Source organism: Marmota flaviventris, chromosome 13, assembly GCF_047511675.1.
Source record: "Marmota flaviventris isolate mMarFla1 chromosome 13, mMarFla1.hap1, whole genome shotgun sequence".
Lineage (NCBI taxonomy): Eukaryota > Metazoa > Chordata > Mammalia > Rodentia > Sciuridae > Marmota > Marmota flaviventris.
In genome coordinates, this window is record NC_092510.1 from 35,994,939 (window position 1) to 36,018,156 (window position 23,218).

Sequence of the window (23,218 nt, forward strand, 5' to 3'; positions counted from 1 at the left end):
GCCAAGGTATAGTTCTATATAAATTGTTATTCACATCTTAAATATAGAAAAAGTGTCTTCTTATTTATCATACTATTTTTTTGAATTTGCTATTTGTTTTTCAATGTATCTTTAAGGTCAGCAGGAAAAATAGATAAATTGCTGTTTTATATCTCTTCAGTACTTTCACATCTCATAAACTAATCAAATGTGATCAATTAACAAGCTGGCAGAATTTACTTGCATTTGCCTATCTATTAGCTGAAAGGGTATTTTTGACAGCAAATTTTCTGTGGCATCCATTTCTCATTTTAAAAATATTCAAAGTATATTATGGCACAGAAATCTTTCTTTCAAAAGCCTGACAGTCTCTGGGGAAATAAATATTTCCAGGCTAGATTCTGTTGACAATATCATTGTTTATAAATTTTAAAAAATACTTCTAATTCTGTTTCACCACGTGAATTCATATTGTGTCAAAAAGTTCTTATATGATCTTCTTTAAGTTAAAAAAAAAGTTGAATAAACAAGCTATGCAAATTTTGTGTTGAAACTTCAATATGTTCAAGAAAAAGAATCTTATAAGTACAATACAGAGATTCCAGTCACTTGGAGGAGTCGAGAGCCTCATTTAGGGTGACTTTCCTGTGAATACTGTCATTGCAAAGGCACCTTCTGCCACATTCACCTCCCACCCTAGGCTTGTGTCCCCAGAGCAACAGAAGGACTCAGATCTCTTGCTGAGTCTGTTTCTCCTTGGTCTGTGCCTTTTAGAGAAAACAGATTATCACTCCTTAACCTCCAACACTGAACTTTCCATCATGTGGCCTGACTTGCTTCTGGTTTTACTTGGTCATGTTTACCTTTCTTCCTTTCAAAGAAATGCCATTCACCTATGTTGTGTGCTCTTTTTTATTTCTTTCCTTCTTTTATCTGATTCAACAATCGAGGTCTGGGGAAAATTGTGACATAAACGAAGTTGCCTTTAGATTCTCCACTTCCTGCTCCTGCCCACCCACCTCCAGCATGTTCTGGGATGCCCATCCACATATGGTCTCCAGGGGTTTTATCGGTACCTGTCTTTGGTCTTTTCTCCCAGCCACCTTCAAAACTAGACTTCTACTGATTTGTCCTTCAACATGAACTGGTTTGTGACTCATAAGTACTTAGTGGGTTATCGCTCACAGATTGGGTTGTGTTTTTACTGAGATAATGTTGTTACCAAATACAGGGTGCTATCTGTGGATTCTGGAAAATTAGTACTTCCCAGGACCATTATAATCTTATGGCTGGACATTTGTGGCATGATAGTGCTATTATTTCTGGGTGACAGAGGGAAGTGAGGCTCAAACCCAGTGCATGTTTATAGAATGATAATTGCCTCCCTCATAGTTGGGCCACAGGGTGGTCACTCCTTGCCCTGCCACCATGAGCCCACTATCTTCCCTTCTTATTTCTCCTTTTGCATTCATTGTCTTTGTAACTGATGTTGCTGCAGTAAATGCTTCTTTTACCTAGGACCACAGAGGATGTAGTGAAGGTAGAGGCAGCTGTGAAGTTTCCCAAAATTGAGGGTTGATATCAAGAACTGTCAACCTTTCAGGTCCAAAGAGAACCCTATGGCGTGACTTTTGGAGACAGAACTGCCTGCCCAAGAGCATTCCCATCACCCCCAATTTGCCATGCTGAGTTCTCCTGCCAGACCATAAACTCTGTGAAGCAGTAAAGACAAGTCACCATCCAAGGCTTAGCCTGCCTCTGACTACAGACTATTACTCCACAAAGGTAAATGAGAAGAGAAAAGCCAGTGATGTTTTATATACTGTCAGCACTACTCTGACAGCCTCAATAAATTTCCTTTCAAAAATTTAATATACGATATTGAGCCTTTCTTCCCTGTTCCTACTTGGTCAGAGCGTTTCACATCTGCCAGGCCATAGTTGGCCCTTGAAAGGATATACAATTACTTTTAATTATGCATCTAGACAATTCATAACAGTCTGAAAGCTCTATAAAATTGCAGTTGGCCCAAGAGCCCTTCCCTCGTTTTAGAACACAGGCTTGGTAAGAAGGAGCCATGTCTTATAGCTATCTGAACTCCTCATCTATATTCCATATGCTAAGGATCTTTTCAGTTGTCCTTATGTCCTGGCATAAGCATTTACCCTATTGTTAGGAGCATGTGGGGCTCAAGATGTGAGGGCAAGAGAGGGATGGGTTGTTTATTATTAAACTGACAGGAAATGGCCAAGGCTCATGTGCGACTATTTTCACTCAAGCGAAAGAGGATAAATTAATTGCTTTATAGAAATTCCTTTCTGCATTCTTTAGGGAAAATTTTTCCATGTGAGCTAAATGACCAAAAGGGGTGGTTTTGATCTCGGTAGCTTTGACGTTGTTCCTTGAAGAAATGAAACAACTAAAGGCACTAATTTCTTCTAAAATAAAATTACAATAATAAATTGACAGAAAACATTCACAGTAGCCTCATCAAAACATGATCCTTGAATACCACATAATACTGACTTCCCCTCCCACAACTTCTTTTTTATTTTTATTTTCTTTCTTTAACACTTCCCATTTCTTAGGAACAAGATTTTCTTACCTGGAACCTTCCAGGCTAATCCCCAAATATCTTCAAGTACTAGTGTTTAAAAAAAACCCAACAATTAAGGGGCCTAAAAGGGAGGATATCCTATTGAAGAACTGGAATCAAATAGCAGAGTTTTGTAGATGCATATTCCCAGGAAGGAGTTCCCTTAAGGTGGAGAAGGTCAACAGCATCTGATGCAGCAGAAAGATCAAGTTGGAACAAGACTGGCAAGAGGTCACTGGCTGTCCAGGGTCAGTGACTATCTCGAGATCAGCTTTTGCAGAGGGGGGAAAATGGAAGCCTGAGAATGTTGGTTCAGGAGGGAGACAAAGTGAAGGGAGCAGATGCCTAGTGGTCAGGAGAAGGGAGCAGTGGGAGGTTGAGGCAGGTCACTGCCCCCTGAAGGCAAGGTGAAGGGAAGGTTTTCTTTTCTTATGGGAGTAAGTAGAACAAGTTTATAGAAAGGAGAGAGGAGTCCAGGGATGGAGAGTGATTGTTAAAATCATATAAGGAAAGATCTGGAATAAGACCTTGAATAAAATTTCTGTATCAGGTGTCTCTTCTTCCCTCCCTGTCCCACATCCAAGGAAACTATTTGGAGCTTTAACAGATTTTAAAGGGCTTCAATTTTGAAAGACAGAAAAAGGGGGCACAGGGAAATTTGGGGAGGTGTCAAATGTGTTTTTTATTGTGTGGTAATGGAAGCATGATTTTTACCAAAAAGAGGAAATACATCAGAAAGGGCTTTACTTTCTCATGCTTGAGATTTATTCCTCACCATAACACAAAGAGAGAAAAGATGTACACAAAAAGCACATGATAGCTCATGAAAAACCAATCTTTCACTATGGCTCTTAAATTTTTTTGCCCATTGCTAATATGGCCATTTGGATTGTTTTTGGAGTGTGTTCCAGGACCACTTATCCATGAAAGGTTTAATAATATTGGAGCTGGGTTCATAGTGTCAGCAACAGGCCAAAACCTGTTTTTGGTTGTTTTTTTTTTTAAGGAGTTGGGGTAAAGTTTAAAGTCCTGTCTTGGTTAAGCCTTCACATGCTGAGCTTACATTGCTAAACTCCTGGGGAAAGAAAATACCAGAAACTTAACTCCTCTAGAAGCTTTCTGAGATGTTCCGGGTGATAAAGTTTTTCATTAGGGCTATCTCTGTCTCCTTCCTTTTCTGTGCCTACTAGTAAAGTCTTGTGCAAATTTCTTAACCTTTCTTGGCCTCAGTTTCCTTTATAAAGTGGAGATAATAATACCTACCTCACAGAGCTGTGAGGATTAAATGATCTAATTAGGGCAGCCCCACTTAGAATGAAGGCACTATTGAGTGGGACTCACTTTCTTAATTGTAGGAATAGTAGGGATGATACTAGGTTTTTCCAGGTTATAAGGATTATAATTACACTCAGGTGAACTCAGATAGTGGTGAATTATTTTAAGGATATATCAAAAAGTAAGAACAGGAAGCTACTTAGCCATCAGACCCTCAGCACCAGGGCTGTTCTTACAGCATGACAGGTTTGGGACTGAGGGGGGCGGGGCGTCTCTACCTGTTCCTCCTTCCTCCACTGCCAAACCTGCTGACGTCCTTCATGCTCATGGCTCTGCTCATTCATAGCTTCTGCTGCTTGCATAGTTTGCTTACTGCCTCCTGAGTGTCTTCAGGTCTCTGCCCACACCATAGTCTTTTTTGTGGTGCTGTGGATTGTACCCAGGGCCTTATGCATGTGAGGCAAGCACTCTACCAACAGAGCTATATCCTCAGCCTCCACCCTACCATCTATTTAGCTGAGCCAACTCACTTATCGAAGATCACACAATTAGCAGATCATAAAGCAGGATTTTAATTATGGTTTTCATTCCTTGGAAAATGATTACTATGTAAGATAAAATGAGGACACTGAAGATAATTTCTTGTTACATTTGCTTATTTTTAAAAAGAATGTCTGTATATATGTTCTTGCATACATTTACATGGCTTTGTTATGAACATGAGTTTTAACTTCCTAATCTAAGGAAAACTAGTAAATGAGTGAAGTTGGTTTTAGGGTGACCCAAAACACAAGGGGCTTTATTCTGTCCTTGAACAAGGTTTGGTTCAAAATATCTTTTTCTCTGAGACCAGCCTTAAAAAGCTAATTTTATCCTTTTTGCTCTCCATCCCTCCTGGAAGATAACTGAATCCCTATTCCCACCATTGCTTTTTGTGGGGACCGATTATCTTCCTCAGCTCTGTAAGTCCCACAGGGTGGTCTGAGCTTCATTTCTTCAGTGTCCCTGTAAGAGATTAGGTGGAATATATTAATCTCATGTAGTGACCTAACACTGTAATAGGTTTTAGTTTGTAGATTGGTCTCTCATTTAACTAATCATTAATCACTTGCTGTACGTTTTTTATGTTATGTATGTTATGTTTTTATGTTGTGTTTTGTATGTTAATTTGCATAGAAATTACAGCTGATCAGGCATTTCTGTCCACTTTAAATCATGATTCACAGATTTCTGTATATTGTACCCACTTAAAGCAGCCTTTTAAAGGAAAAAGACACAGTCTACTTTCCTGAGCATTAAGAGACCTCAGTTCTCATCCCAGTTTTACCATTTGCAAGGCTTGTTAGCTTTAAACAGTCCCTAGCCTCTTTGAGCATTTGTTGACTTTTCTTGCATACTTCATTGGAAGTGAGGCTCTGGAATGGGAAGGTGAGATTTCATAAGACCCTAGAAGTTATGTTGATACAAGAAACTGACAAAGCTGGAGACATGTTCAACTGCCTGCCTGTGGGGAGCACGGTGCCGTGGGCCAAAAGGGCCACCAGAGCAAGAGCTGTGCAGATACTGGCTTTGCACCCACCACCCAGCCTCTTTGACTGGTGTTATAGCTTCATTTCAGAAACTGGATTTGGGTTTTTCTTTTCTAAAATTGCGTTATTATTAATTGCCATGGATTAACCTCATCTTAGCCTGTGTAATACACAGTTACCTGAAGCAAAAGCATTTGACCATCCTCTGGGATCATAACCACAGAAAGGCAGGTGTTCAATATCTGCTTACGCATTAGGAAAGAGGGTGTGCCCAAGATTTTGAGATGTGTTCAAATGCAAGAAGCTTTTTAAAACAAAGTATTCTAGAACTGCTAAAAGCTAAAGCTAAGTGTTACTGCCTCATTGAAGATTTTTAAAAAGGGGGGGATGCTACTTTTAGGAAAGTGTTTTTCTTTTTGGGTTTAATATTTGGGAACCACATAGGAGAGCAGTTTAATAGGAACCATGATATCAACATATTGCATTCTTAATGTAGTAAGCCCAACCTAAGCAGAATTGCAAACTCTTGGTGGGTGCACCAGTGGCTGAAGAAGAATTAGGTAAACAAGATGGCTTTGAGAGAGATAATTCCATTCCACGATTTTATATAGATTAAGATTTCTGAAAAAGACCAACTTTGTAAAAGTCCATGGATTCTTCAGAGAAAATTAGGCCAGAAAATGAGTATTTCCCAACTCTTACTATTTGGTTATTGGCCAGTGTGTTTGGCTGAGCTGAGTGCATGCTTTCTGAAGCAAACCCAGTAATCATTTAGCAGTTACATTCTACTTCATCCCACTTATAAATGAGCAGTATTATGTCTCTTTTATTTTTCATATAAAAGTCCTTCTCTTCCTTCTTCCTTCTTACTTCCTTTCTCTTTTCTCATTCTTAATTTTTTTTAATTAAAACTTGTTTACATAATGGTGAGGCTTTACTTAGGGCTTCCTGGGAATCTTGACCTTGCTGCATTATGGACAAATCTTTTCCCTGGTGGAGGAAGTGGGAAATTACAGACAGAACCACATTGGCATGCATTCTTCTCCGACTTCCATCCAAGTGAGCACCAAGTATGCATCATTGCCTGGAATTTTGAAGTTGGTTTAATGGTAAGGTAGATTTCTCAATCAGGTTTTCCATTGGTGTTGAGTTTGCAAGGAAGTCTTTGCTTGTTCTCTGAATGTGGTTAGATAAAATGCATCTGAACTCCCGGGGTTGTTAAAATACGGATTCTGGCTGTGCTCTGACCAATGAATCCAAATCATTAGAGGTAGGGCCGAGAAATCTTCATGGCTGACCAGCTCCCTAGTTGATTCTTCTGATGCTAAAGTTTTAGCATCACTGCTGGAGGAAAAAGAATTCCAGGACAGAGACAGAAAGGCAGGTGTTCAATATCTGCTAAAGTTAGCCTTCCTGATTTAATCTTAACTTGAATAGCAGGTCTTGACTTTAAGTTCTCTGAAAAAGGAAGGAAAACAAAAAGAAAGAATGCAGAAAAAGGAAAACATAAGATTATCAGTCATATATGTTCCCAATTATCAGTATCTTGAATAATTTTCTGGGAGTCTCAACAGAATGTCTTTAGGTCGTCCTTCTAAAGATTCTGAAATTCTTTTGACTGTTTTAAGGTGGGTAATATTGGGTGAATCAATTAGTACAGAAAGAAATAAATTTATATATAATCTTCATATTTGCCATGTTTCTTGAAAAAAGTACACACCCACACACACACACACACACACGTGTGTATACCATTCATGTCCTCTAGTCACTTATCATTTATCAGTACTAAATTAATAGATACCCATCAATATCAATTTTGCTATTCTTTAATAAAATAAGTATAGCATTACTCAAATGTTACATATGAGGAAAAATACTAGATAATATACCCCTTTCCAAAAACATTAGAGAATTGGTGTTAGCTAGGATTCTTGACTTAAAATAACTTATTGGTTCATAACTCAGGCCTCACAATCTCACCAAAACAAATACCCTACCATATGCGGCAGCCCATGCCTATAATCCCAGCAACTCACTGAGGCTGGGGGAGGAGGATTACAAGTTCTAGGCCATCCTCAGCAATTTAGAGACCTTGGCTCAAAATAAAATGAGAAGGGCTGGGGACATTGCTGAGTGTTAAAGTATCCCTGGGTTCAATCCCAAGTGCTGCAAGAAACGAAACCAATACATAATGCTGTCACCGTGAATATTTAGTGCACAGAATGTACTCTCATTTATTAACAAGTGATTGAAGGATTTTTACTTCCACATATATATCACACTAACATGACCGACACTTCAGTAAGGGATAACTAAAGAACTCATTTTCACATCCTGATGGAAATTTTATTAAGGATACAGCATTAGGATTTTCTTGGCAGGTTGTAGATAGAACACAAGAATGAGGCTCTTTCTAAGCCCAGCAGGAAATAATATTTCCAGAAATGATAAAGGACATAATGGCTTCCTGGAAAATGTTGGCAGAAGCCTAGGCCTTGCTTCTGGCAGAGGATGAGCGCTGAACCTGAGTGAGCATAAATATGCCTATCCAGGCAAAAATCCTGGGAGAGGAAGACTCAGTTCTGTAAGTCAGCCAGGTTCTGTTTCAGAACATCATCTGGTCTCCCAGTTCTTCCCTGCTTTAGTATCTTTGTCTGTAAAATGGGGATATTACTGATTCCATGGAGAGCTGTTATGAGTATAGACTTGCCTTTACACACTGTGCATGATTCCTGGAACCCATCAAGATATAAAACTCTGAAGCCTAAGGGTGATTTCCTGTGCTCTGTAAATGACTAAACTTGATTAGCTGGGTTCCATCTGGGTACCTCTCCTTCCCCAGCAATTTTCCCTTGTTTCCACCATCTCCACCTCTACTTGCCTCTAGCATCTGCTGTCATGAACCACTCTGAGCTTAAAGGATCACTGGTTAGGGCAATGCTTAACACAAAATAATGGTGGCAGAAGCACAGGCATCAATGCACACTGAATATAAGATTCCTAAGGGCTGGGCGCTGTGGCTCATGCCTATAATCAAATAAGAATTTCTCTTCATGTTTTAAATTTCCTAACCTTGCTCTCTGTCATTCCAAATATTCACCTTCCTAACTTCAGACTCCACCTCACCTCAGAGCTTTTTCCTAAAGTAAACAATAGTTAATAATTAGTAGCTTTAAAACTTGGGAAGGATGCAGTTTCTTTGTTCCCATTCGACAAGCTAAAATAAATTTTGAGGAAAGATGGAAGTAGTTTGGGACTAGGACAGAAGGGAATGGAGGAAGCGATTGGGTGGGGGTATATTGACAGTTAAATCCAGCTAAGTAGGAAATACAGGCATCATTAATTGGATGACTGTTAGAATCTTAATCTTCCAATTAACTTGCTAGGCAGGGTCATTTAGGCTGAGGAAGGATGACTAAGTCCTAAGTCATTGAGGGGAGATGGGGAAAGGGAAAGGGGGCTAGCAGGCAGAAATGATATTTGTCTGCTAGCAAAAAATCAGTGGTTCTCAAACTTGAGTGCCAATCAGAATCTTCTGGAAGACTCGTTAAAATAGATTGCTAGAACAGGCACAGTGATGCACACCTATAATTCCAGTAACCTCAGAGGACAAGGCAAGAGGATTGCAAGATCAAGCTCAGCCTCAGCAACTTAGCGAGAATCTGTCTTAAAAGAAAATAAAAATAAAAAGGCTTGGGGATGTAGCTTTGATAAAATGCTCCTTTGTTCAATCAACAGTACCCCCCCCCCAAAAAAAAAAAAACAAAAAAGATAGATGGGCCCCATCCCCATCTGGAGTAAAGTCTGATAATTTGCAGATGTTGCTGGTCTAGGTACCACGTTTTGAGAACCATCACAATTGAGAATGTGTATGAGGATAAGACAAAAATTACCTTATTGTCTTCAACTTACTGTCTTTGTCTGTCACAGGCTGAGCCTATGTTCAAGAATTATTTTTTTCTAAAAAAAAAAAAAATTCTCTCTCTCTTGGAATGTGATGGACATCATTATCCAAAGTACATGTATGAAGACACGAATTGGGTGTCAACATACTTTATACACAACCAGAGATATGAAAAATTGTGCTGTATATGTGTAATAAAAGAATTGTAATGCAAAAAAAAAAACAGAGTACAAGTATGAAGACACGAATTGGTGTGAACATACTTTATATACAAAGATATGAAAAATTGTGCTCTGGAAGTGTAATGCATTGTAATGCACTCCGCTGTTGTGTATTTTAAAAAATAAAATCAATTAAAAAAATTCTCTCTCAGCTACCTCAGTAAGTTCTACAGTTTAACAAAGCAAACTCACAGAAAAGGAAGGACTAATTGTTCCACTTCCTCTTGAGGTAAAAAGTGTGTGTACATTACAGCTCAGTCATTTTAAATAGCAGAGTTCGGAGGGCTCTCAGGTCTTTATGAAGCCACCCAAGTCACACAGAGATGCTGCTATGTCCCTACTCTGAAAACAGTCCCATTGTAGAGCGTTTCATAAATGCAGAACCTGAGACCTCTAAACTGGCTGGGAAGCTGGTCATGCTGAGACAAATAACTTGGGTAAAACCCAGATCAGAGTGAGAAAGAAAAAAAAAGATGTCTTTAATCAATATCATCGAACAACATATGTTAAGTTTAATTGATTTAGAAGTGGGTACAAGGGTTCTAAATATGTAGAGAATATGTTGTATTTTGAAACTCCAGGAGAACTTAGAAACCAAACAATGATGAAAGGAACCCTCCAGAGACTTTTAACGTACTCTCATGGTAGATTAAAATGTGTGTGTGTGTGTGTGTGTAATTTCTGTCATAAATTATGGCAACCACAGAACAAATATTTTGGAAAGAGGAAAGAGAAGAGAAAAAACTCCCTACCTCTTTTGTGTAACTGTGAATAAGCTTTCCTTCCATATGCTTTTGAAGAGTGTGCTTAGATTTAAATGCAAATCTGAAGCTTGTGTAACAAGCCTAGTGAAGCATGGTTTTTGGAGTCAGGCAGACTTGGCTTCAAATCCTCAGTCTAGACATTTCCAGCCCCCAGGTCTGCATCTGTTGAATGGAGGTGATAAACCTGGTTTGTCGCTGGATGGATTCAGTGACATGCTCACCGTGTGCTCTACACTGGGCTCAGCATAATGTAAACACTCAGGAAACAGTAGCATCCTTTTCTGTTTTCCTTGAAAGACTTGTCAACCTTCCACAATCCCAATAATTGGAATGTTCTTTATAAAACTAGGCCAGAAGTATTCCTAGTTTTATTCTATGCAGCTGGCAGAATTTCATCCCACAAATTCATGGATGGTTCAGGAGCTGCTTTCAAGAAGATGTGTGACTGGCCTATCCAGAGCTTGTGTTACCTGGGTTTTCCTCAGAGTTGAAACCCTTCAAAGAGGAGTCAGAGTCAAAGTAAATGAGCGGCCTTTTGTGCTCGTGCGAGTGAGAGGGTGGTTCTGTTGTTTTTAGCTAGGCTGTGTGGGTTTGTTCTAACACCACGGATTACAACCTCTCCATTGTGGGCAGCTCATAAAGCCATTTTGGTAGTCTAGATGGAAGGTTACTAGGGAGATGGGTGACAGATTTTGACTCTTGAAGATAGTTACAGATAACAATAGGCAGAATAACCAATTAGTTCATCAACTTCTTTAATCTGATGAAATTGTTTTATACATTCTCTTATATTGCTCCTAAGGAAAATTGGTAAACTACTAAGAAGGACAAATATACAAGACCTTTGACCTAGCAATATTACATACAGTTTTTCTCTCTTGCTATTTTCTTTTGATGCTTTACCCAGTTTTAGCAATTCCAATTCTAGGACTTTATTCCACAAAGGTATTTATGTATGTGTGAACTAACCTATGCACTTATTTCTGAACACTATTTGTTTTTTTTTTTAATTTGTTCTTTTTTAGATATACATGACAGTAGAATGTATTTTGATATATTATACATACTTGGAGTATAACTTCCCATTCTTGTGATTGTATATGATGTGGAGTTATCATGCTTCTGTATTCTTATAAAAACGTAGGAAAGTTACGTCCCATTCATTCTACTGTGTTTCCTATTTTCATCCCCCTCCCTTCCCTTCATTCCCCTTTGTCTAATCCAGTGAACTTCATTCTTCCCTCCCTCCCCACGTTATTGTGTGTTAGCGTTCCCATATCGGAAAGAACGTTGGACCTTTGATTTTTTGGGATTGGCTTATTTCACTTAGCATGATAGTCTCCAGATCCATTCATTTACTGGCAAATGCCATAATTTCATTCTTCTTTATGGCTGAGTAATATTCCATTGTGTATCTATACCATGTTTTCTTTATCCATTCATCTGTTGAAAGGCACCTAAGTTGGTTCCATAGCTTAGCTATTGTGAATTGAGCTGCTATAAACATCTATGTGGCTGTGTCATCATTAATATGACACTGATTCTAAGTCCTTTGGGTATATGCCATGGAGTAGAATAACTGGGTCAAATGGTGGTTCCATTCCAAGTTTTCTGAGGAATCTTCATATGATTTTACAGAGTGGTGGCACCAATTTGCACTCTCTGGGCGCAATTTGTGCTGGTGGAAAGTCGCATGTAAAAAAAGACTAAAAAGTATTGCTCACCTGTGTAACAGAACATGTAGGCAGCTGTGGAAACAAAAACACAAGCGTGAGGCCACTGAAAGCCCTCATGAAAAACGCAAATTGCAAGTCGCTAGGAAAAGGTTAAACAAATTGTAGCATATAATGGAAGACTCTTCTGTAATAAAAAAGGAACTAGTGGTGACACTGCAGCATAGAATAATTTCAAATACTATGTGCCCATTCTCTCTAAATGGGAGAAAGATTCTATAAATGTATTTGCTTGTGTACCAGCTAATTATTACCGGGATTGTTGATGGGAAGGGAACTGTATAGCTGGCAGACAAGAGTAGGAGAAAAACATTTTACAGTGTTCTTGTTCATACTTCTACATTTGGAAATGCAAAACATATTACGTACTAGAATAAAAATAGAATACCCTACAGGTTGGGGGCATAGCTTATTGATAGAGCACTTTGTAGATATGAGGTTCTGGTGTTGTGCAAAAATAAAATAGCTTTTACCTATACCTATGTTTGGATATTACATACAGTTTTTCTCTCTTGGTATTTTATTTTGATGCTTTATCCAGTTTTATAAAAGTCGATTTAGCCTATATGCATATGTAGAAGATTATATTTTAAATTTATATCTTTTTGTGTATTTCAAACTCCACATTGTCATCATTTTTATATTTCTAAGCATACAGCTGTTATCATTTGGGTTTACCCCTTTGGTGTACTTTATTGCTTTCAGAATTTCTGTGCTTCCATCTGGGATAATTTATCTTCTGTCCAAAAGTAAGACCCAGCCTTGCTAACTAGTGGACTAGAACTCAAATATTCTTAATATTAAATATTAAATATTCTTAATAATTCTTAATATTCTTTTAATATGGCTCTGTTAGTATTAAATTCTCTGTTTTTGTTTGTATGGCCAAGTCTTTATTTCTTCTTTACTTATGAAGGATATATTCACTGGGTAGAAAATTCTAGATTGGTATTTTTTTCTGTCAGTGCTTTGAAAATATCATTGCATTTGTTTTTTGGATTTCACTTTTTTGATTGAGAAGTCGATGATCAGTGTTACCATTACACTTTGAGGTTAATGTCTTTTCCCCGAATGTTTTTAAATTCTTACTCTTTGACTTTCAACAATTTTGCTATAATGTGTGTAGATTTGATTTCTTCTCTGTTGATTCTGATGGGGGTGTTGAGCTCATGAATTTGCATATTTGATGTTTTAATGAATAATATTTCTTCAGATGTTACTTTTGTTCCTCCTTCTCTTTTGGGACTTCAGTTTACATATGTTAGATCTGCAGCTTTGTGTCTTAACTTGCTTTTCTGGAAACCACCGCTCCCCCACATACACATTTTTTTTGTTGTTGTTGTTGTTGTTGTTGTTGTTTTGTTTTTTTTAATCAAAGCAGCTACAAACAAAAAACACCCAACCTTTACAAGTGTTTTTTTAGGTGATTATGCTGTTTTATCAGTATGTGGAGATTATGCCAGGAGGGAACTCACTTATATGATGCTACATACAGGCTGGGGGGAGGAAATGTCTTAAAGAGACGCTGAGGACACTGAGTCATCCTTCTGCTCTAAGATTGCTACTGGACCCCTCAGACACTTAATGCATCTAATAAATGTCTCTCTTTCTTCAGAGGAATTTTCCAGGTGAAAGGATTTTGGGACTTTCCTGTGAGGAAGAAACTGGAGTTTCACAACTTGTTCATAAGGGGAAAACTCTAGTCATGTTTCCATTTGTTCAATCAGCTTTATAGAAGTTGTACATTTATGGTGTATTTGTTTAAGAAGAGATGGAAACTATGAGGAACTCTAAACCTGAAATAATCCATTATGAGGTCTTGGACTAAAGAACTTTGAGGAATTCATTCCAGACTCTACTTACACACACACACACACACACACACACACACACACACACACACAGATATGGATATATGTGAATTGATATGTAAACGTATACATATATATATTTAGACTTTTACAAAGTAGGCTCCAGGAACCACTCACTCTGGAGCCAGCCCTGTGTGTGCACACCTTACTCACACTGTGTACTATGATCCAACCCTTTGATATTGACACCCTTCAGAGCCAGTCTTTCCACATACAACACATTTTTAAACCTTGATTTTTTTTTTAATGCTACATTACCCTAAACTTGCAATTCAGGAGATTTGAGGTTAACATTCTTTCACTGTTTATTTGGAGCAAATCATTTCCATTCCCCCAAACAATAGCTATTTGCAAGGTTTAGTTAACCGTGCGTGGGTACATCCATTTATATACCACCCACAAATGTCTATCACTATTACTTATGACTGTCTCTCACTTTACACTTTGTGTTTGTTGGGTTTTATAGTCAGTTGTTACTTTACTTTACTCCTCTCCTTTTTACTACTTAAAGCATGCCACATTCAGGAAAAGTGTCCCCCAAACCTCTTAAAATACTTAGAGATACGGTTGTTCCTTGAATCACTTTAAAAATCCTTCCCACACTTGGCTGCTGAGTAAACCAACACGTAGTGAAATAACTTTCTTTCAGGGTTGAAAGCCAGAGAGAAGCCCTCTGGGGCCACATGTCTTCCTAGCACAGCTGCTAGTGTGGGTTGTGGTTCTGATTGTTCCACTTGGAGATTCTTGCACATCTTTGCCAGTGACAGCTGGCAAGATGCCCAGGAGATCAGATAGTCCAACCCCTTATGTTTACATGGAATAAAAGTGAGACCCAGCCTTGCTAACTAATGGACTAGAACTCAAACAGCTGGTGAAAGGCAAGCCTCAGGACTGTGCCCCTGACTTTTCACTCTTCTTTGCTCTTCTAGGGGTATGCATTATAAAGAAATGGGCAGCATGACAGTTAAAATACTTGAAGTAGGAATGAGGAAACCTGATGTCTAGATGTCATTGGTTAAAAAAAAAAAAAAGTTTGAAATGCATTGTTTTCTTTTCCATCAGTCCTCCTTCTACTTTTTTTTTCCTTTCCAAAATCTGATTGAAAAGTTTCCTCATCCCAGAAATGTCCTAAGCATTCCATGTCTGAATCAGTAACTCCCTCCTGTTTGCTCACAAGGAACCGTGCACATTCCTATATTATAATACTATGTTATGATACTTATTGTATTATAATTAACCAATTATCTGTCTGCTGGTAGATATGAGTATCTGGTGTTGCGCAAAAAAAAAAAAAAATAGCTTTTACCTATACCCATGTCTGGATATTACATACAGGTTTTTCTCTCTTCCCACCATGCATTACACTGAGTTTCATACAGGCAAGAGTAGCATCTACTTCAACTTCAATCCCCAGCACTTGGTGAAGGGCCTGGTACTTTTTGTGCTCTTAATGTTTAATGAATGTATGAATGAACCCAACCATTCTCTCACAGATTTGCAGTTTAAGTAAATATTGGGCATTTTTAATTACAAAAAATCACCTGGGATTGTTGCCTTAAAATGCAGTTTTCCAGGCCACACCACAGGAGATGCTAATTAAGAACTGGGATAGAGGCCAGGAATCTGCACTCTTTGTTAAGCAGCCAATGGTTTGATGCAAATAGTGCAAGCTCTAGTCTATGATTAGTTCACTGGATCTTAGTCCCAGTTGAATATCACAATTACCTGTTGCTCTGAATAAAAATGTACAGCTTCTTTCCCTATTCGCTGCTGTGAGTCGCTCACCACCATACTTACTCCCCATTATGGATATTGACATGTTAAACAAACCCCAAGGCACCCTTCCAGTAAACTTTGTGAAGATAATATTTATAAACTATTTTGAGGTTTTAGAATTATGGTGTCTCAGCTCATTAAGGGAATATTATCATGGTGTAAATCTAGAATTATGAAGTTTATCTTGGACATGTCAAATTCAGTCTAAGAATCAAATGAAGAGGGAAATAAACCCTTCTTTGTGTGAGCGCTTGCTCTTGCTCTGCTCTTTTCTGTGTAGGCATATTCCCCTTCATTAGGACCAAAGGAGGAGTGAACAGTGTTGATTTGGACCCTGGGATGCTACGTGTTCTTTTGAGACTGAAGTTCCATATTAGTAAACTTAATAACTGACATTTATATAACTTTTTAAAATTCCAAGTAACATACCCTGCCTGTGTGCTATTTTATATCATTGCATTTTTAAACAAATTCTGAACTTAAGCAATTTCACAGGAGGAAGAACTGCATGAGGTAGTAATATAAGCTCCCTTTATATGGCTACTGAAAGGAATTCTGATCCTTTGGTATATTTCTATATACCGAGGGACCCTGACTGTGATTTTTTTTTTTTTTTACTATGGTAAAAAGAAGGAATTTCTTGAGACTTGGTTTGTGATTCAACATGGGGTCAATTTTGGTAAATGTTTAATATGCACATGTAACTTTTCAGTTAGGTTCCATAGAAACTATACTTTCCATTTTAAATTTTGATTCCCCCCCCCCCCCCAGGCTAATGCAGTAGGATGCTTTCTCCTTTCTGGGCAGTGAGCTGCAGCTCAAAGCCAGTCACATGATCAGAAGGGGAACAAGTGAGACACTTTAATAGATACACACTTGGTCTGTCACCAAGCTGTGGTGTTCAGTAGGTTAGATGAATTAAATGTGTTTTGGACTTACAACATTCTCAAATTATGATGGGTTTATTGGGACATAACTCCATAGTTTGTGCAGGAGATCTGTTTATTGTAATGTGCTTGTATTCTGTTCCTCATATTTTTTTTACCTGTAACTAATCTTATATGCATTCTCCATAGGTCAACCTAATTCATATTTTTGTCATTTTATATGGAAAAATAGTATCTTTTGTGTTTCTCGCTATTATTTGCTCTGTCAGTGGTCTCCCTAGCATTGGAATTTTGGGTTGTTTTCAGTTATTTGCTATCATATAAATAGAGTTCTTATGTTCATTTCTGCTCAAATTATATTTTTCTTTGCATTAATTCCAGAGGATATATTCTCCAAAGTGAGCTGGTTAGATTTTTTTTAAAAAAGTAATGGCAGTTTTATAGCTTTTTGCATATTACAGTATTACCTTCCAGAGACACTGAACCAATAAACAACCCCTCTGGGGATCTGGGACATGCTGGTTTCTCTACTACTTGACCAATGAGGAATTTTATTATTCCAGCCTATTTCTGCTAGTTTAATATCTGTGGAGGACGTCACAAGAGAAATTTTATTTTCATGATCTTGAAGGGAGGGGTTGGGTTTGTAGCTAGATGGTAAGATGCTTGCCTAGTACGTGTGAAGCACTGGATTCAATTTTCAGCACCACATATAAATAAATAAAATAAAGATTCATTGACAACTAAAAACTTGTTTTTAAAAAAGATCTTTAAGGGATATGAAACAATTTTTTTGTGTGTGTGTGGGATGACTCACTATTTTCATTATAAGGATGATTTGCCTCCGTATTTGACAGTTTCAAAGTGACAGGCTTAACTGCCTTTTTGAATACTGATTCTGTGTGGGTAGGAAATAGGATCAGTGCTTAGTGTAGAGTCAGACCTGAAATGTCAGAGAAGATCAATCTCGTAACACTGAATTAGGAAACTCTTACGTGACAGATTGGAGCTGAAATGCCAGTTGACCCTAGATAAGAAGGACTAGAGAGTAGAAATATTCTAATTTTATGACAGATATAAAATGATGGAGCCTTCATGTGAAACAATAGGTTTTGCTTCATATTGGAAGCAAGAATTTGTTCCCCCTGCCTCATTGATCCTCTCCGGTGTCATTTGCTTTCCTGAACATTTTCTGACAGTCCCACTTTAGACAGACCACTCTGGTCTATTAAAGGAAGGGTTTAGGGTGGCCATGAAACAGGAACATTCTATTTGAGAGGTCTTGGGGAAGAACCTGGAGGCAGAAGTCCCTGGAGAAGTCGTTCTTGTCTGTGGAAAAGGTCATCTTGAAGGTTAGAAAAGGTCAGGCAGGGGCCTTTGCTTGGTTATCTTGGCCCTCTGTGAGGTATGTTTATCTTCTCAAGTAAATAAATTGATTGCAGAGGTGGTTAGAGTTCTGATGATGCCAAGCCCAAGATACGATGTTTATGAGAGTCAGAACTTTTGCTTTGGACAGCCATCGGATCTGATTTTTAAAAAATTGGCAGCTATCCAGCTTACAATTAGAATCAGTCTATTAAGCACTTAGTGACAAAATCTGAAATTTTCCTTCATTCCTAGTTGACACACTTGATTTGACAATGTTTTGCTTTTTCTTGCTGGAATACTTATACACACATGCAACGTATATCTATCTACTTTATGGAGATATAATTCACACTGCAGAGTTCACCCATTTAATGTATACAGCTCAATGATTTTAATATGTTCATGGAGTTATTTATCCATCACCGTGGTCAATTTTAGAACATTTTTGGTCTAAAAAGAAATCTTATACCCATTAGAAGTCACTGTCCTTTCCTCTATAGTGCCCCCAACCCTATGCAATTACTAATCTATTGTCTACCTCTATAGATTTTCCTATCCTTGGCATTTCATATAAGAAATCATACAATATGTGGCCTTTTGGTTTAGCTTGTTTCACATAGGATAATGTTTTCAGGGTTTATCCGTGTTGTGGTGTGTATGAGTACTTCATTCCTTTTTTTATTTTTACATCGTTAAGTTGCATTGTAATATTACTTTTAATTTATCCATTTCTCAGTTGATGGATGTTATTGTTGTTTCCACTTTGGGGCTGATGTGAGTACTGCTGCCACGAATGTTCATGTTTAAGTTTTTGTGTGGAAGTACATTTTCATTTCTCTTGGGTATAAACCTGGGAGTGAAATTGATTGGATATATGGAAACTGTATGTTTAACTTTTTGAGGAACTGCCAGGTTTTTTTCCCAAAATACTTGCGCCACTTTTACATTTGCACCGACAATGTGTAAGTACCCCAGTTGGTTATTGCCCATGTTTTTTGTTATAGCCATCCTGGTGATCATGAAATGGCATGTCTTTATGATTTGATTTGCATTACCCTGATGGCTAATGGAGTACTTACTCCTAATATTAGTATTTTTACATACACTTTGAAACTTAAATAAAAATATGCTATGAGAAATTAAGGAGTGCAGTTCATGCTGGCTGCTGTAACCTCCTCTGGGGTTTCAAAGTCCTTGACATCATAATGTGAGAAATCACCATATGCTCCACATTCTCCCATTTTCTCCTGTTCTCGCATCCATTCATCATTCAGAACCCTGGGAAGGAGGCATGATGGCCCTGCCTTGGGTTAGGTACCCACCCTTTTCTGTTTGTGTTTTTACCTGGGCAGCACACAACATGAGTGGGCATTTTGAAAGGAAATTGGGATGCTCTTGTGGATGGAGAATGGATGCCAAAAGTAGGGCCAGAATCTGGGTTTCTTGCCTTTCTCAGCCTATCACAAGACTGGGAGCAAGCAGACCATGTCAGAAACCTTACCATGCAAGTACATAGAAATTATGCCCTACACATTATCATGGAGAAATATAATAAGTTTTATTTATATCTCAGTAAATATTATATTGAAAATTTATATCTGCCTGTTTGGGATACACAAGTGCGTTTCAAATATATGGCCTCATTTGATCCTTAGTAATTGGCGCTAGTTTCTTGTAATATTTAGTAGTGATATAAATATCGTATGCTTTGGCCCTCATTGTACTTTTTGTGAACTAACCTGAGAATCTAACTACCCACATAATGATATCATAAGACAATGTGGTCCTAGTTCCAAACAAATGACTGACAAACAAGTGCCCAGAAGTCAACCTGTTTGTAAACAGGGGTCACTGGCCTGTAGTCTGTGCCAGCTGGTCTAGGTAGATAATGTAGAACAACTCTGTCCTATTTGTGGTTCCTGACTACCAGAGGCATTGGCTGAAGAGTCAGCAATGTCAATATGAGTGATGCAAAGGATAGGAGCAGTTTGGAAAAAATACAGTCCTTAGGAATTACAAGTCGCATCTAAAGTGCTTGCAGGGAGGTAGGAGGATTCCTATAACAGTTCTCTGGTATAGCAAGCAACCAACCCAACAGGTTCAGCTGCTTGAATGAGAATGTCTAGAACAAAATGGAAACCAGGGTTTAAAGGATTCTAGTCAGAGATCAGACATCCTCATATAGAGCTAACCCCTCTGAATGGCAGGAAAGAAGGAATCAAATGCCCTGTATCTTTCTCTTAGGTCTCGAATTCTTCCTTTTGCAGTCAGTCCTGGGCAGTAGCCATAATTGCAGGCATCCTGGCCCCTGAGAACTTCTCAAGGGTATATATTATCAGACAAAACTACAATGTCCTTTAATAGTGACCAAGGGTAATTTAAGACAGTTCTGACTATTACCCAGCCAAGACACATTTTATAACATGATATCAGAGATTGCACCTATAATTATTATGATTTTTAAAAAATGATCACTTCATTTAGATTTTTCTATTTTAATTCAAGGTATTCTTCAGCAGAAATAAGGAAACAGTTTACCCTCCCACCAAACCTTGGCCAGTACCATCGACAGAGCATAAGTACATCTGGCTTCCCCTCTCTTCAACTAGTAAGTATGGGTTCCAGGTTTGCTTAGCAAATGGTCAAGTGCAGAAGTGTCCAGCCAATGTGTTTGCTTCCTGATTGGCTTTAGGTCTTCTCACTGCCACATAACATTCTCCATCCACCAGTTCATAAAGCTGCCTGCTTTTTTTTTTTTTTTTTTTTGTACCAGGGATTGAATCCAGGGGCACTTAACCACTGAGCCACATCCCCAGCCCTTTTTATGTTTTATTTTGAGACAGAGCCTTGCTAAGTTACTAACTGCTCACTAAGTTGTTGAGGTTGGCTTTGAACCTGCGATGCTATTGCCTCAGCCTCCCAAGCCCTGGGATTACAGGCATGTGCCGCTGCGCCCGGCTCTGTCTGCTTTTTGACATAATATTCCTCTCTCCCTGAGCCAGTCGGGGCTTAGAGGGTAAATAGGACCCAGAGGGACTCTGATTCTGACACCTGTCAACTTAGAGGGCTTCCAGGCTACTCAATTTCACCCAAATGGTAGTTCGTATTTGAGCAGAAGGGCTAACCTGGAAACTGAACCATCATTAGTAGGATGCTTTTGATGGGGAAAAAAAATCTATTCAAAAATCTGAAAATTTCAGCCCAAGTAAAAAAATCTTTGTTTTATAAAATCATTTTCTTGGAAGTATAATTTACATACAATAAAAATTGCCCATTCTAGGTGTAAAAATTTGATAAATTTGGGCAATTTATAGTCATTTAACCTCTACTTAAATCATGCCCATTCAGTCTCCTCTCTCAGCCCCCAGCCCCCAGCCCCCAGAGCCCCTACTGAAGCAACCACTGATCTGCCTCTGTGGTTCTAATGTTGCCCTATCTAGAATTTCATACAATTAAAATCTTACAGTATGTACAAAGCTTTATTTTTAAAACACATTCCCCCTTTCTAGTCGAAGATGACCTACATTTTTATATTCACACCAATTGTTGAGTATATAGATATATACATATAGATATATAAAATATTATTTGAGGACTAAAAGCCAGATATGTGCCAGGTGAGACACATCTGACTTAAATGAGATGGTTTGTAAAACCAGATTTAGACATTCACTTCCTTTGTGAGAGGTCTCCAGCCCTCTCTGCGTTCACTTCCTCACACAGAGCACAGCAGCTCTTTCTGGCTGGTTCTAGTGGTTATCTTGAGGAGGTTAGGTTATTTTTTTGTTTCTACTTATTACTTCAAAACCACTTCTGCTCTTAGAAATGTTGTAACCTTCCACTGCATTTCCTGTAGCCGCCATTTTGTCTCCTGTAACAATTTACACGCCGTGTAACTGTGTGTCCCTTAAAGGTATGTTTTATTGGAGTGATTTGTGGTTATTTCAGAAGGGTAATTTGTGTGTTGTGTCATTAATGAAATAGTGGTACTATGACATTTCTTTAAAAAAAAATCTATTTAGGAACTCAGTGGCTTGCTAAATTGCCCCTTTTATTTGTACTTTTCAGCTCTGTTTCAAAATTGCAGATTATAATAAATGCACATCAAGCATACACTGTCCAAGTGCATGTTAAGTGAACTTTGTACCTAAATTCCATGTGCTTCTTGGTTTAATTGGTGCTAATGTATATTTAATTAAAATCCCCTTCCCAATTTTAAAGATTTGTGAGTCGGGTTGTATTCCAAACTGCAAAATTTAATGAAAAAGTGAATACACTCTTAAATCTTAAACAATGTAGGGAGCTTTGGTGCTTTGCCTTTTTGTAAATTGAGTCTGTGGCTTTCTGTAGTAGCTGTCTTGGGAAATAGTATGAACATCACTATTAAGAGACTTTAAGGAAGTTATTTAACAAGCCTTAACCCCTTGTCTCCATGCCACTGTTAACTTCTATGCTGCAGGCTTAAATTTTTGCAGAATGAATTCTTTCAAAAAAATGTTAAGTTACAAGAAAAAATTGCTTAATATTTGCACATATTCTTTTAATAGTTTGCTGCATCACACAGTTTGGACAAAAGTGAATTTTGATAATTACTTCAGTAGCTAGGAATTTCACACGTGGCTTAGCTACCTATTTTTTAAGAGGAGATCTTAAGAAAGTAGTAAAAATAAGCAAGATGGTAAAACTATTCAAGAAGCATGTGTTTCTATAGTTGTCATCATTTAATCCTGGTTCTGTTTATACATGCATATTTCTTAAAATATATTGAAATATGTTGTTCCTGGTTATTCCAATTAAGTTTTATAAGTCTCTTTTCCCAACTGTCTAGCAGCCCTATGTGTGTGTGTGTGTGTGTATATATATATATTTATGAATGGTCTGCTTAGGAGAGCCCATCTTCTAATGTTTACCTGCTATCGTGTTATAATGTGAGAGTACCGTGGTTGTAGTTTTCCTCAAATCATCTTCTAGAGTGAAGGTTCCCCAGAAGAAATTATCAACTTACATGGTGATTTCCTTTTACCTTAAAAACTATTCTTTTCATAGAAATATAATGGAGTATTTTAGCATAATTCATTTGTTTCAAGGCAAAGGAGGGGTTTATTATTGAAATACTCCTCCTGCAGCAGCTTCAGAAAAAAATGTTCTTAAACTATTTATTGTATTATTTTGGCCAAATGAATAAACAAGACCAAGTACATTGGACCTTTGTTGGTCTTACCTTTATTTATCTAACCACCGTTTCAGCAACCTCCATACTGATACAAATAGTTGTTTGGTTTTTTAAAATATTTAATCAAAGGTCAGGTTAT

The 23,218-nt window shown here is 37.9% G+C and overlaps 1 protein-coding gene across 4 annotated transcripts in view; it reads left to right on the forward strand.

Annotated features, from left to right (window-relative positions):
- Positions 1 to 23,218, forward strand: part of LOC114080723 (dedicator of cytokinesis protein 8) — a 220,863-nt gene that overhangs the window by 23,694 nt on the left and 173,951 nt on the right. For 2 of the 4 annotated variants that reach the window (XM_034636531.2, XM_034636533.2), the window contains exon 2: positions 20,412 to 20,514. The exons of 1 other annotated variant lie outside the window; for it this stretch is intronic. In XM_034636531.2, the coding sequence (XP_034492422.2) occupies positions 20,412 to 20,514 (103 nt within the window). Of the gene's footprint in view, positions 1 to 20,411; positions 20,515 to 21,764; positions 21,820 to 23,218 lie in introns of those variants that run through there. One more of the 4 variants, XM_034636532.2, reaches the window with a different exon arrangement.